A 13,867-nucleotide genomic window follows, 5' to 3' on the forward strand; every position below is an offset into this window, starting at 1 on the left:
GAGGCAATAACACTTTCACATCTCTCGACTCTGGAGCTCCCAATGTTAGACACCTGATGATTATGATTTTTTTTTTTTTTTTATCCCATTGATGCATGCCGTGGTCGCAGAACTCCCTCGGAACAAAACGTCCTAAACGCATATTACGGCGCTTCAAATATACAGTGAAAATATACCCCATCTATTTCTGTGTTCCCTTTCTCTCTCATCTTACCCAAAAATATCTCCCGTCTCCCTGTGGGTTTTTCTACTTTCTTTTCTCTCCCGTTTCCACAACATGGTTTTCCCAGACATTCCTTCCCAGTTGTGACGCATGGAGAGTGTACGGCTTACAGTTCCGAACACTGAGTTTAAAATACTCTGTGGGGAAGGTTGGCTGAGGTCTCTGACCCTCCTCCTCCTCCTCCTCCTCCTCCTCCTCCTCCTCAGTCACAGAGTCAGACAGACAGGCTGTCCTGCTCACCCTTCCTATCTGTTCTCTAATTTAATCTTCACCACAGAAGACGCACTCACCCACCACGCGGTCACACTGCCTGGTGCTATCTGAGGCTTCTTCATGATGACTTCATGTGTTCTCTTTCCACTTTTTCTGCTGGTGTCTGCTGTTTTATGGGGAATATAGAACAGACAAATCGTTAAATGTTCATCTAGATTATCAATAATCAATAACATGCCGTATTCGTATTGGGAAAAGGTTTCCTCGGTCATTGATTAAATCAATTGACGGCGTTAGCCATCAATAGATTGATATCCCCGTCGGAGATAGATATTGATAGATATACAGTATGTTGCAGAAAATCTGTTTAATTCAGAGCACTTATTTTTTATTTTATTTTTTCTATACGCCGTAGACACAGCAACGTGGAGCAATTCAGGGTTAAGTGTCTTACTCAAGGGCGCATCGACATGGACTAGCGGCGGCGGGGTTTGAACCACCGATCCTCTGATTTGAATGCTAACCACTGAGCCACGCTTCTTCTCTGAAGCCCCGTCATGAGTCACTGCCATCAGCATCAGTCCACCTCAACCGTCTGCACGGTTCAGAATGCGGCGCTGTGTCTGTAACCTCTTAATTCAGATGGGACGGCACACGGTGGACGGACATGGAGTTTGACAGACATCCCCTCCCCCCTTTATTGATCCATTATACAGAGGAATAGGACTTTTTAAGCCCCGGCTGTCCTGTTGAATAAAGATGGGGATGCGCTCTGAGCGTGCAAGTGTAAATCAGGGAACTGCAGGAGCGTGGTGAGGAGAAGTCCGTAACAGGCTCTCAGACGGGGAGGAGGAGGGGGAATTCATTTTGTTGTGAGGAAAATGACAGCCTTGAAGCTTTTAAAGCCTCCAAGGTTTCTACTGTGGCGATGTCTTCCACTTTTTCGGACACAGATTTTTAGTCACTTTCAAGTTTCTCCACTTTCTCCTACCTCTTTCTCCTCATCACATTCCTCTCTTTGCTCACTTCCTGAGTGTGTTGACCAGCTCTGGGAAAGGTTGACAAGGGGTCAAAGCACTGGACAAAACACAGTGCAGTATTTAGCAGTCTCTCTCTCTCTTGCTCTCTCTCTCTCTCTCTCTCTGTCCTCTGCTTCTCATTGAATGTTCATTGCTTCCTCCTCCCATCTTTGGGGGTGTGTCCATTAACATCTGGAGAAGCAGGGCCGCTCAGTGACAACGGGAGCTCATTCACTCCCCCGATCTCTCTCTCTGCCTCCCTCTCTCTCTCTCTCTCTTTCTCTCTCTCTCTCTCTCTCTCTGCCTCGCTCTCTCTCTCTCTCTCTGCCTCGCTCTAGCGCTCCGTATCTGTGTTTGCCGTTGTGGAAGTCAGATTTGCACAGCGGGGAGATGTTGGCAGCTGACTGTGGAATGAGCTCACAGAGGAATTATTCTCAGGCTTATGAAGGAGACCATGGCAGCATCTCGTTCTCCTCTCTTTCATCACTCTTTCCTTGTTTGAAGTGAATATCTTTTGAAGTGAGCATCATCTGCGGGAGACTTTTTTCTTCTCTTTTTCTTCTTATTTTGTTTTTGTCTGCCCGTGACTTCCCGAAGCGGTTTCTCCCGCACCTGGTCCATCCTCCTTGTTGTCGTCAGCGGCGTTCTCACCTCCACCTGCGCTTCAGCGGAAGAGGCATTGAAAGGCTTTCGCGATGACGGACATCCTGGTGTCGGATGTAAACTTGAACTCGGTGTGCGAGCGTCTGGAGCAGCACTGCTGCGTGGACCAGAACCAGCACAATCTGTCCAGCCAGCCGCAGACCCCCGTGCACAAGAGGCACACCAACACCGGGGCCAAGCTATGGGGTCGCGTCCGCAGCAAGCTGCTCAGACAAAAGGTCTCTCGCTGACATTTATACACACACACACACACACACAAGCTGTGTTTCCTCTCTCCTCATTTGTTCTCTCCTGTTCATCACTGTCTCTTCCATCTGCGTCTCCTTTAAGCTCAGCATGTCCCTCTCCATGTGCTCTCTCTCTCTCTCTCCTCGTGTCTTTCCTTCAGTGCTGAGTTGACCATTGTTCTTATCTCTCACGACTCTGTTGACTGCAGTAGAGGCAGTGATGTAGTGCCGAATTAAAAGGTGGCTAAACTGTGACCTGTCGTAACAGCGGCCACAGTAAACATAGATGGATTTGTTTTTTTAAAAAGCTTTAATTTCTGCTTTCATACCTCCTTAAATTATGTTATTCTGTAACAGTATTTTATCATTGTTATGAGATGATACTGACTGTAATGCACACTGAATGTGTTATTAAGCCTTATGTCCACGGGTGCTTAGGTTACCACAAGCAAGTGTTTCCTGTTGTTAACATGTTGATGAATAGCACCGACACTAGCGACCTGAACCATGAAATTACCAAGAGGTGAAAATCTCCATCACTTTATAAAACCACTGCTTTAACGGATGAGACGATTACGATTTCCTCTCTGTTGTTTCTTTCCTGACACTTTATGTTTCACCTTTTTGCCGTCCCACCGCTTCTTTCATTCCCCGTTCAAAGCCACTGATGGAGTACATGTTATTTCCAACACCAAATTGTGTCGCTCGTGAGACGTTTCAGTATCCGTTGAGCTCCCCCTGCTGTCTGTTGTAAGCACCGGCCTCCTGTGGCTGAGCTGATCTGACGCACCTTTGGCATTTCAAGCACGTCTGCCACTAATTATCTGTCACATTATCCCAAATAACCTGCGGAACACGCGTCCGGCATATTTGCATCAGATTGTAATTACCCAAAACGCATTGCAAGGGTAAAGTTCGACTCAAATTTGATATATGTTATGTTATCTGCAGTTTCTCCGCAGTGTTTTGTTCCCGAAAAGAAACTATTGGCATGTCATTATGTATATTTTATCGTGTATGCATGAACCTTTTATCATTCAAAGGCAGTAGGTGGGTGGTTAAAATAATGCAAACAAATGAGGGTGGCAATATGAAGACTGAGGTTCATTCAGAAACGGCAATTGTTGTCATTTGGTTTAAGCACTCAGGTTGGGCTGAATGACCCTTGTGTTGAGGGATCTGTTACCCCAAGATGGGTGCGCGCGCACACACACACACACACACACACACACACACACACACACACACACACACACACACACACACACACACACACACACACACACACACACACACACACACACACACATCGGTGTGGCATCGTTTAAATGCAGGTTCTGGATTGTGACTCATGCGTGGGAGCAGGAAATGGGCTTCTTTTTTTCTCCCTGCTGCTCCAGATGCTTTTTGTATATGAAAGATAGAGAAGAAGCCCATGGCCTGTTCCTGTTCTATGCATAGCTCTGCACACGCAGCTAAAACTCTGACTCATTTCTTTAGTTATTTTTTTTTGCACATGTTTATTCAGCAGTCCTCCTCATCTTTATCATGAGTGCATCGCCAGCATTTTGAGCTGTAATTTGTGCGCATAATGAACCAGTCCAGGACAAAGAATGGGCTTGACCTTCTCTTCAGTGCTTCCCATTATTCAACAGGGAGGCTGACCACTGGTTATACTGGGCGGGATGAAACGGGGATTACATACTAAGCCCAGACTTTACTGCATCGACCCGCGGGTCCTGTATTGATCCGTTCTTCTCCCCTCTGTAGACACGTCTCCACGTCTTACTGCCCTGTGAAGTCCCATTCATCACTCATTTTCAATGAGCCTTTGAATGGCAGGTTGTGTGAGGAAACTTGTGTTGCAGTTTCTCTGCGCTCGCTTGCCTTTTGATCCTATCGGCTCCCCCCACAACTCCCCCTTTCTTCTCCCCCTCACCCGCATCCCTGCCTCCGTATGGGGGTGAACTCCGTTTGGTGGAGGACGAGAGGCGAAGACGTTAGATCATCATCTGATACAGTAACCTGACTTTACTGCCTGCGGGTCTCTAAAACAAGCTGAAAATGTCAAAATCTGAAGTCTCAAGGGAAAATAAAAGTTTTTATATTCAGACAGGGCATGTTGTACACAATCCGTTTTGCTGGTTTTCTTTTTTCCTTGTTAAAATGGTGTAAAATCTACCCTGAAATGTGTCCTAAAATTGTAAAAACATGCACATACTCATTATGAGGAAGAGCGACATTCGGTGTTTTCACATAATTATCAAAGGCGGCAAGGAAAGCAGACTTCAGGGTTGTTTGTGTGCATCTGTGGCATGTGTCGTGTGCCTAACAAGGTGTTGAGAGGAATGTGGATGCTAGAGGATGCGTGGGGGGTGGCACACCGGGGAGTTGTCCTCACTCCTTCAGCCTAAAGTGCCACCTAATTAAGACACGGTGCGCCGAGATGGGAGGCTGGCTGGGAACACTAATTAGACTAGAAGCACTGTAATGTATCGTTTGTGTCCCAGCAAAGGAACAAACGATGACAAAGCCGCTTCTTGGTAGTACACAACATGTTCTTTTGTCTGATGACCTGTTTGGTTTTCTTTTCTTTATTGAGTTACAGCCAGCTTAGTGGGGGGAACATTAGCGCTGACTCGCCAGCTTAGCCACGGAGGAGAATCCGATCGGAGCATTGTCATCCGCCCTGCGCCTCGCTCATCCCTCCTCTCGCCCCCGCTGCATTTTAGCCCACATACGAAATTACGCTCTTCCATTTGAGTATGTTGATTAGTGCAGATGAGATATTTAAAGGGTTTCATCCCTCCTGCGTGCCTAAAATGCCAGCCAGTCCCCTAATGGCCTTTTTTTTTATAGGCCACATAAATCTCCGTCGTCTCCACCGGAGGGCAAAGCCCTTTTTTGGCCCCAATCCATCCTCCGTGCGCAGGATCTGTGATTGGTTAATGAGCTCCGGGAGGGGAGCGGCGGGTCAGTCTCAGGTTGAGACCCACAATGCCCCCCTCTTGGATGAGCCCAGCCTTATCGCCTCTGGCCGCATGCAGGGTGGCTTTAATCTTTGCGGGGTGATAACAAGGCATTCATCATCTAATTAGGTGGTGAGAGTTGGGCTTCTGGTTCACGCAGGGAATGTGTTTTTTTTTATTTTATTTTTTTTATTACAGATGTTGGTTTTCAGCAGTTTTCTTTTTGGCAAAAAATCCCAAACCAGAAAGAAGTTACTTTTTTTATTCATTTTTAGCTCGTGGGAGTTCTCCAACTTTGTAATCAAAACTTTCTCCAAGAAGTTGAGGAATGTTACATCAGAACCAAAAGCGAGACGCCTCTGATCATCGCACCGGCACCTGCTTCAAGACATCATACTCCACCGAGTATGCGTTCGGAGAGATGATCTAATGGCTTACAAATGGTACGCGCTGTTATTGGTAAAGATCCCGAATAACCTGAATAGTGAGGGAATGAGCTCGCTCACGACTACGTCGTGTCCCCAGGAGGCAGACGAGTGGAAAAACACCCCTGTAGATCGGTCCAAAACTAACATCAGGGGTTCATCAGAGGACAAAAATGTGACTTGGATGTCAGTCTCTTGAAGGCATATGTGAGCTTTATCACTGCTGCACTAGATTAAATCAGATATTTGGTGGTTGGACTGTAGAACAATGGAACAAAGCAGTGTTTGCATCTGGGGACTCACCATGTGGGTTTATTTGATAGGATAGCTGAAGGCCTTGAATTATTAGTTTGTATTAATCCAGGAAAGCTGAACAACACACAACACTATATTAGAGTGTTTTAAGTAGAAAGAAAAGGAAACAAAAGCACTACTGAATAAATTAAACACTTGTATTTGCTCTTTCTCTGTTCCTCAGTGTAGGATAGCTTGTGATTCTGCATGCAGGCTGCAGGCAGACTTGTGTTGCGTAAGTGTAGCACGCGCTTGTGTGTTGCTGTTTACAAGCCCCATGAGAGGAACACACACACACACACACACACTGCCCCGCGGAGACGCACCGGCTACTCCGCAAATCACAAGCCTCTGCCGGCCCAAAAGGCCGCGCCGATTGGCTCAAACAGGGAAGTGAGAGGGCGAAGGCAACATGGCAACCGAGTCAAAGACCTCGCACGGCCGCGGTGACATCAGCAGCTGTCGAGTAAAGAGGCTCGCCGATGCACATGAAAAACATTACGCGAATGTGGTTGATTTGTCTAAAAATAGTCGTGCTGCTTGTATTCTCTGAAGCAGATACACTGCAGCGTGATGTTAGCATGGGGGGGGGGGGGTGAATGTTCAATCACTGCACAAACACTTCCTGTAATCCTGCTAGAAAACCACAGAGCCGTGCAGTTTGAGCTCCGTTCTAATTAGGGGACTAATAAAACGCTCTCTGCAGTTGAATGAATATTTAATCAGCCTGAGAGCAGCAATGGGAAAACTGCGAAGAAACACAAAGGGGGGGGGGGGGGTTGAAAGAATTAAACAAATTCATTATTAGGCATATCAAAAGATCAAGTTGTGTTTTGAATATTGTCGCCGAAATGCATTAACTCTCCAGCAGCAACAATGGGCTAATTAAGTGTGTTGGGATTTTATTATTAAAGGATTTAGACATAATTTCAGTCACTGACTGTTTGGCACAATTTCTTTTTTTTTCTTAGATCAGCAATGAATGATTTACACTCATTAGCATATTAACATCTCATTGCATGTGTGCATCTTTTACATGTTTGTTAGTGAAGAGTACTTTGATGTGCAGTATTCTGATGGATGGGTCCCCAGTAATACGATGGGCCGAACGTTTTCAAAAAAGGTTGTGTGCATGTTTCTTGCATGGCCGCTTTTTTTTTGACAAATCAAGACCCTGGGTGCTGCTCTCCTGCTGCATGTGCTGCTGCACCGCGTCCCTGGAGCCTCCTGCGTGCTTTGTAGAAATGTAAAGCGGTTGCAGACCTCTGGCCGTCCCGCTGAGTCTGTCTGCTGTCGGTCCGCAACCAGGGTGCAGGAGTCCACGCCACACGCCCGTGCAGGATTATGTTTGCTCAATGGGGTGCGGGGCGTGGACAGTGCCAGCCAGTTCCTGTAGTGTAGTGGTTATCACGTTCGCCTAACACGCGAAAGGTCCTCAGTTCGAAACTGGGCAGGAACAGCACCTTTTTTATTCAAACGAAAGCAGGAAGTATATTTATGTGTGTGTGAGCGTTGTTCTCGTCGTAATCTCTTTTACTACGGGTACTCTAAATCAAGCCTCCAGTTTTTTTTAATCTAATTTTCAAACAATAATTTCCCCCCAAAAGACCTTATCGCCACATAGCGCTCTATGAATCCTCATGGAGAGAGCTGAAGCCGCTCCCTGTTCTCCCGTTCACCGCATGGCAGCTGAACAGCAGGACTTATCTTATCTGCTTTGTTCTGTCCCTGTAGATCAGTATTGGCAGAGCGCAGGACGTCCTGCATGCACGTCCTGGCCAACGGCTGCCAGCAGCTGAAATCAATCATCAATTTTCTACAGAATAGGGCCTGAAGGTGGGCCATGTCTCATAGCAGTCACATGCATCCTGTTGCATTGGGATGCTCAAATACACCAAAGGGGGCGGGGGGGCATTCTATATGCAAGTGTGCTCCTCGACCGGAATCGATACAAATCAGCGTGTGCAGCCGTCCGCTAGATGTGAATAATGCTATCCTTTGCTCGGGGCTGCAGCCCGTTCTGTCCTCTCAGACATTTGATAGTTTTCACGGTCCTACAAAGAGAGCTTTGCCACTGGTGGGGTGCGATCCTAATCTGAGCCACATTAGCCTGAGGCTACACATACTATATACTAGACGCTTATGTGTTGAAAATCCCCTTCAAGCATTCTATAGACAGAAGTCATTGCACTTTTCATCTTTTTGGAGTGAGATGAAAGGGGACTAAAGCTGTGCTGGTTTCCTTTCTGCAGATCCTTTAAAGGGTCTTAACAGTCTCACAGTATCCAGTAAATAGGAGTGGAGGAATGGTTCCAGCGCACGCTAGATATGGAGCTGATAGATGGATCGGGTATCAGTGACAAGGGGGTCAATCTATTTAATGGAAATATCTCTCCATACATATATATATATATATATATATATATATATATATATATATATATATATATATATATATATATATATATATATATATATATATATATATATATATATATATATATATATATATGGTGTTCTAATCCTTTTGAAATACGATTTATTATATTAATAACAAATTACAATTCAGTGAATGTATGTCAATTCATTATTTTTGTAACATTTAGTTTTACAAAGTGAGGAAAACAATGTTCAAGCCGAGCCTCATGTGGCCTCAGGAGGTAAAGAAGTGAGGTTTTAAAATGTATTCTTAGCAGTCTTGTCGTACCTTATTTGCCTTAAAAAAAAAAAATACCTTAATTTCTTAGAATCACTTCCTGCCCTGTCCATGCCGTCCACCGTCAGTCAGATTTAGTCCCTGCTCCGTTACCTGCCGCCTCTTCCTGCTGTCACTCAGGATAAAAGCTCAAATCCTTGCCGCAGTTGCTTGAACCAGCCGACTGGACACATTCCACATTAAGTCACAATTCATTTCCAAGAAAGCTGTCTCTTGTCATGCCACCCTTCTCCTGACATGTCCTTCCTAATTCTGAGTGTAATATTTAGCATAAACTAAAGTCTGTAGCCCAACTGTGTGTGTGCAGTCATCCCTTTAAACCAACTTGTTTCCCAGGAAATGAAAAGTTTTTTTTTAATAATAAAAAAAAAAGCCCAGTTGAGGATTTAGTTTCCAGAGGGGTCAATGAGTGTACCCACTGCCTGTAAAGGAGCCTCTTTGTTTTTACAACCCTTTTGCAGTACATTCATTTTTAATCCGTTTTTTTTTTTTTTTTAATCAGCAGAGAGTAATAGGAAGGAAGTAGGTGGGAGGGAACAGTTTTGTTTTTTCAGTGAGTCTACTAGGGGTCACGGGAGGCGTCAGCAGTGAATCCTGGATCGTTGCCCAGTTCTCCTCTTGGCAGTAGCTGTGTAAAGATCCGGTTGCAGTGATTACCTGTCCGTCGTCTCAAACCCAAACCCTGCTGGGAGAACAGGCTTTAACGATAATAGTGGCGCGTGAAACCGATGCCAAATGGCCTTTTTACGAGGTAATGAAGTCCTCTCACTGAGAACTTTGAATGGTTGCAGCCTAATGTCTACGTGTGCTGCCCCCGTGCTCATCCAACAATCATTATTTTCCTCTAAGTCGTGCACATCGCTACTCAGGGCTGTAATCACATAGCTGTGTGTAGTGCAAACAGCCTATAAAAAAAGCCATTGTGGCCTCTCACAGCGGGCACACACACACACACTCTCAAGGAGACTTGAAACAACAACATCATGTCTCAGAGGGCATCATGGGACAGGGGATCCAGACTTTGAGAATGTGTTGCGGTGAAGTAGGCCAAGTGTCTGAGCCGATCCGGAGCCCTTGCTGGACCCCCAGGAGACGGCAGAAGGTATATGTGGGGAATGTTTAGTGGCTTCTTATTTTCCCAATGTAGACTTGGTGACTGTGTTGTTGTACAGCAGCAGTATCTGGGGACCGGCCACAAAGACTTTGATCTGGTTGGAAGAATGGAGCAGCTAAAAGGTGGTCAAAGTGGATGTTAATCACAGTTTCAAGGTGCCTCGCCTTTGTCAGTTGCAGCATTTCGTTTTCTTGTTCCGACTTGGACACGGTCACGTCTGGTTGTAGACGCTTCCTCAGTCAGGGCTTCTGCAGCCATGCTTTAGGATTGTGTTTATCTTTATTGTTTGTTTGTTTGGCAGGTAGTGTGGTGGGTAGTGGTTATCACGTTTATGTGTGTAAAACTTGGCTTCCTTTTAAGTGGAATAAATATTCCCCATAATTTATGTACGGAAAGTGTTTTGTTGAAGACGAACGTTACGGGTGTAACTACGGTTCTATGAATCCTGCATGGCCGCCAGAGGAAACCCCGTCACGCTCGCTTGGAATAAAGCAAACGGTTTTCCTTTTGTGGTGAATATTCAGGCGGGGACTTTTTATGGTCCACTTGTCCATGGTGACAATTGTCATCTGATGATTTATTTTGTTCTCCTCTTTTTAAGTAAAATCCCTGTGTCAATGAGGTCATGCGCCCTTATTTGGTCCAAATCCTGTCACCTAATGTCCTTCTGTCTCTGTTGTGTCTTTCAGCTGGATCCTCAGACCGTGCAGTCCAAGAACTGGCACATGGACGTCATCGAGATGAACGGGGTAAGACACAAGCAGCTCACACTGTCACACGTATGTCAGTATCCTCATAAGCAATGCAAGCTTTCCCTCATTGGTCGGTATCTTCCTGCATCCTTGCAGGGAGTCCGAGTGAGATTTAGGATTCTCAAGAACAGCCATTTGTGTACAAGCAGATTTTTTTTTTTAAAGAAGAATTTAGTTGGTACAAATAATACACATCTGTTTGGCGATAATGTTTACAGTCAAATCTAAATGTTTAGTTGGAAGACGTTGGATATTAAATATATATTCAAAGTCAAAACCTCTAAGCCGCAATACAAACAAAGACGGAAGTGGCTCGTGAGGGTCCCGGGGGTTCACTCCTGGCTTCTCGTTTGCTTCAGCTGTGTTGTTTGTTCATCCTCAGATCAAAGTGGAATTCTCCATGAAGTTTACAAGTCGGGACCTGAGCTTGAAGAGAACGCCGTCCAAAAAACAGAGCGGGGTGTTTGGAGTCAAAATCAACGTGGTGACAAAGTAAGTGTGTTTTTGCAATTGAGTCCATAAAAATGTTCTCACACATTCACTGCTGTATATCTGCGGTGGGAACCAAAATTCCTCCGACTTGAACGCAGAGAACGAAAAGGCTAATGGTGAATGTGTAGACGTCCCTCGCCGTCACCAGAGAGGTAACATGGGGGTGTAACTTGTGTTCCCCTCCACAGGCGCGAGCGCTCCAAGGTGCCTTACATTGTCCGCCAGTGCATTGAGGAAGTGGAGAAGAGGGGGATCGACGAAGTGGGAATCTACAGGATCTCAGGGGTGGCCACCGATATCCAGGCCCTCAAAGCAGCATTCGATTCCAGTAAGACTCCGCTCACTGCCTCATCTCACCAACATGACCGGAGAACTAGCTTTTAGCTTTTAACCAGCACTGTGGCGTATCCCTTCAAATAGTGTAACACCACGTCAGTCATAAAGCTCTTGACTAGTTTGTCTCTCCATACTTAAGAGTTAAAAAAACAAAAACACAGGAGGACGTGCGTCTCACAGAGTCAGGGGAGATTGATACAGCTATTAAATTAGAGGCGCATCTGTTCTGTTCTGTGAGTGACGGACGTCAGAAGCCTCTAAGAACGCTCTGTGGGGATTGGCTGTAGCACTCTGTAGAGAGGAGACTTGTGGGAACTGACTGTTAGGGGGAGGCCAGGACAGATGATGATGATGATGATGATGATGATGATGAGGAGCAGCAGCTGCTGTCAAGTTTCTTTCCGTTGCATCACAGTTTCTCAGCATCAAGGTCCGACCGCTCAGTCCGACCGAGCAAGAGTGCGGTTTCACCTTTTCATTCGTGTGGCGCCTGCACGTGGGGTTATTGTGAGATTACATCGTTCCAGCAGATGGCAGCCGTGTTATTGTTCACCTGTAATAATGGCGCGCGTTCGCTTTTCTAACCTTTTGTTTGTGTTCCGACCTGTAGATACCAAAGACATCCTGGTGATGCTCAGCGACATGGACATCAACGCCATCGCAGGGACGCTAAAGCTGTACTTCAGGGAGCTGCCGGAGCCTCTGCTCACCGACCGCCTCTACCCCGCCTTCATGGAGGGCATAGGTGCGACCTTTAGGCCCCCGGAAGTGTGTGTTTGTCATCAGCGCCCAGCTGGACGAGTTAAAGGGCTAAAGTAAAAAAGCTGTCTCGCCGTAACTGGATCTGACATTTTTGTATTTATTTTTTCCCCTCTCCCTCGCAGCGCTCTCAGACCCGGCAGCCAAGGAGAACTGCATGATGCACCTCCTGCGCTCCCTGCCCGACCCCAACCTCATGACCTTCCTCCCTGTGCTGGAGCACCTCAAACGGTACACACACACACACACACACACACACACACACACACACACACACACACACACACACACACACACACACACACACACACACACACATTAACCCCCAGACATACTCACAGACTCTTAATCATCACAGTGTTGTCCACATGTCTGTCAAAATGTATCCAAATCTATTGCTATAATCAGGAATCTTTACTAAATTCCTTATTATTCTTGAATCTATCCCTGGTCAACCCACTCCAATTCTTCCAGCTAATATCTACCTTTATATGTAAAATACAAATCATAGAGGGGGAATCTTTCAGACCGCCTCAAGTCATAGTTAGTCAACCAGGCTGTCATGTAATCCTCATTTTCTCAAACATCTCACAGGCAGAGAGGCCTGTTTCAGTCAGATAGCGGGGTCCTGAAATATGAAACTCATTTGCTTAAAGTGACATATTCCTTAAAGTCCTACAGAGCATATTCCAAAAAAAGACCTGATTATATGTTTTCTAGTGTTTTTATGTCTTAACATATAGTATATCTTGAACAGTGGATATGTTTTATATTAATTCCCTTCAGGTTGTCAATGGCCCTTTTGGACGATTGTCTTTTGCATCTTCACGTTCCCACCCAGAAGCTTCCGTGTGTTAACCCCGCCCTCGCTGACTGACGGGTCTGTCTCTGTGTTTGTGTTCCTGCAGGGTGGCTGAGAAGGAGCCCGTCAACAAGATGTCCCTCCACAACCTGGCCACCGTGTTTGGCCCCACCCTGCTCAGGCCCTCAGAGTCAGAGAGCGCGAAGGGACTGCACATCACCTCGGCCTCTGACATCTGGTCACATGACGTGATGGCGCAGGTACCTTCTTCACACAGACGCGCTTGAATTTCGGTGCAGTGTGCAACGTGCAGATGTCCTCGCTCGCCGCACATGTTTTTTTCTGGATGATTTTTACTCCCACGTAGCTCAGTGACCCATGCCACTGCGCTCGACTCTCCCAGCTGTATTTAGGCTGCAGGCCGTCCCTTCATCTCTACTGAGGGATCGGTTTCCTGTGCACAAATGTCTTTCCTTGACAGAATAAACAATATCCGGAGTAAATCATCATAAATGGGGCGTCATGCACATGCAGGAGGCCACCATCTGTCCATTACAGTGAAGCAGAGTGTTTGTATTGGGGCTTCTTTAAATTCTAAATGTTTATTGCAGAAGTATACAGAACGTCAAACACCAAAGAAAGATGCTTCCACTGATATATCCTGAATATAATCTGATAATGGGGACGTGATTGATTCCCCCTCTTGTTATTAAAAGAACCAATCTAGCAATAATAAAGACATTCCTGGGCATGTTTCAGAGGATACAATCAAGTCCACTGACTCACAAAATACACCTTCTCGGAGTAGTAAGATACATACTTTCAGCATAAAACAAACAAATCAAATGACATATGTCCATCTG

General features: G+C 45.8%; 1 protein-coding gene across 3 annotated transcripts in view; it reads left to right on the forward strand.

The window, feature by feature from the left end:
• The window catches only part of abr (ABR activator of RhoGEF and GTPase), a gene marked incomplete at its 5' end in the record, with an annotated part of 105,430 nt that overhangs the window by 89,441 nt on the left and 2,122 nt on the right, over nucleotides 1-13,867 (forward strand). For all 3 annotated transcript variants that reach the window (XM_079214458.1, XM_079214459.1, XM_079214460.1), the window contains 6 exons: nucleotides 10,553-10,612; nucleotides 10,998-11,107; nucleotides 11,296-11,435; nucleotides 12,054-12,188; nucleotides 12,328-12,433; nucleotides 13,111-13,264. In XM_079214458.1, coding sequence (XP_079070584.1) covers nucleotides 10,553-10,612; nucleotides 10,998-11,107; nucleotides 11,296-11,435; nucleotides 12,054-12,188; nucleotides 12,328-12,433; nucleotides 13,111-13,264 — 705 coding nt within the window. The remainder of the gene's footprint in view (nucleotides 1-10,552; nucleotides 10,613-10,997; nucleotides 11,108-11,295; nucleotides 11,436-12,053; nucleotides 12,189-12,327; nucleotides 12,434-13,110; nucleotides 13,265-13,867) is intronic.

The sequence above is a fragment of the Taurulus bubalis genome (assembly GCF_910589615.1).
Source record: "Taurulus bubalis genome assembly, chromosome: 2".
Taxonomy (NCBI): domain Eukaryota; kingdom Metazoa; phylum Chordata; class Actinopteri; order Perciformes; family Cottidae; genus Taurulus; species Taurulus bubalis.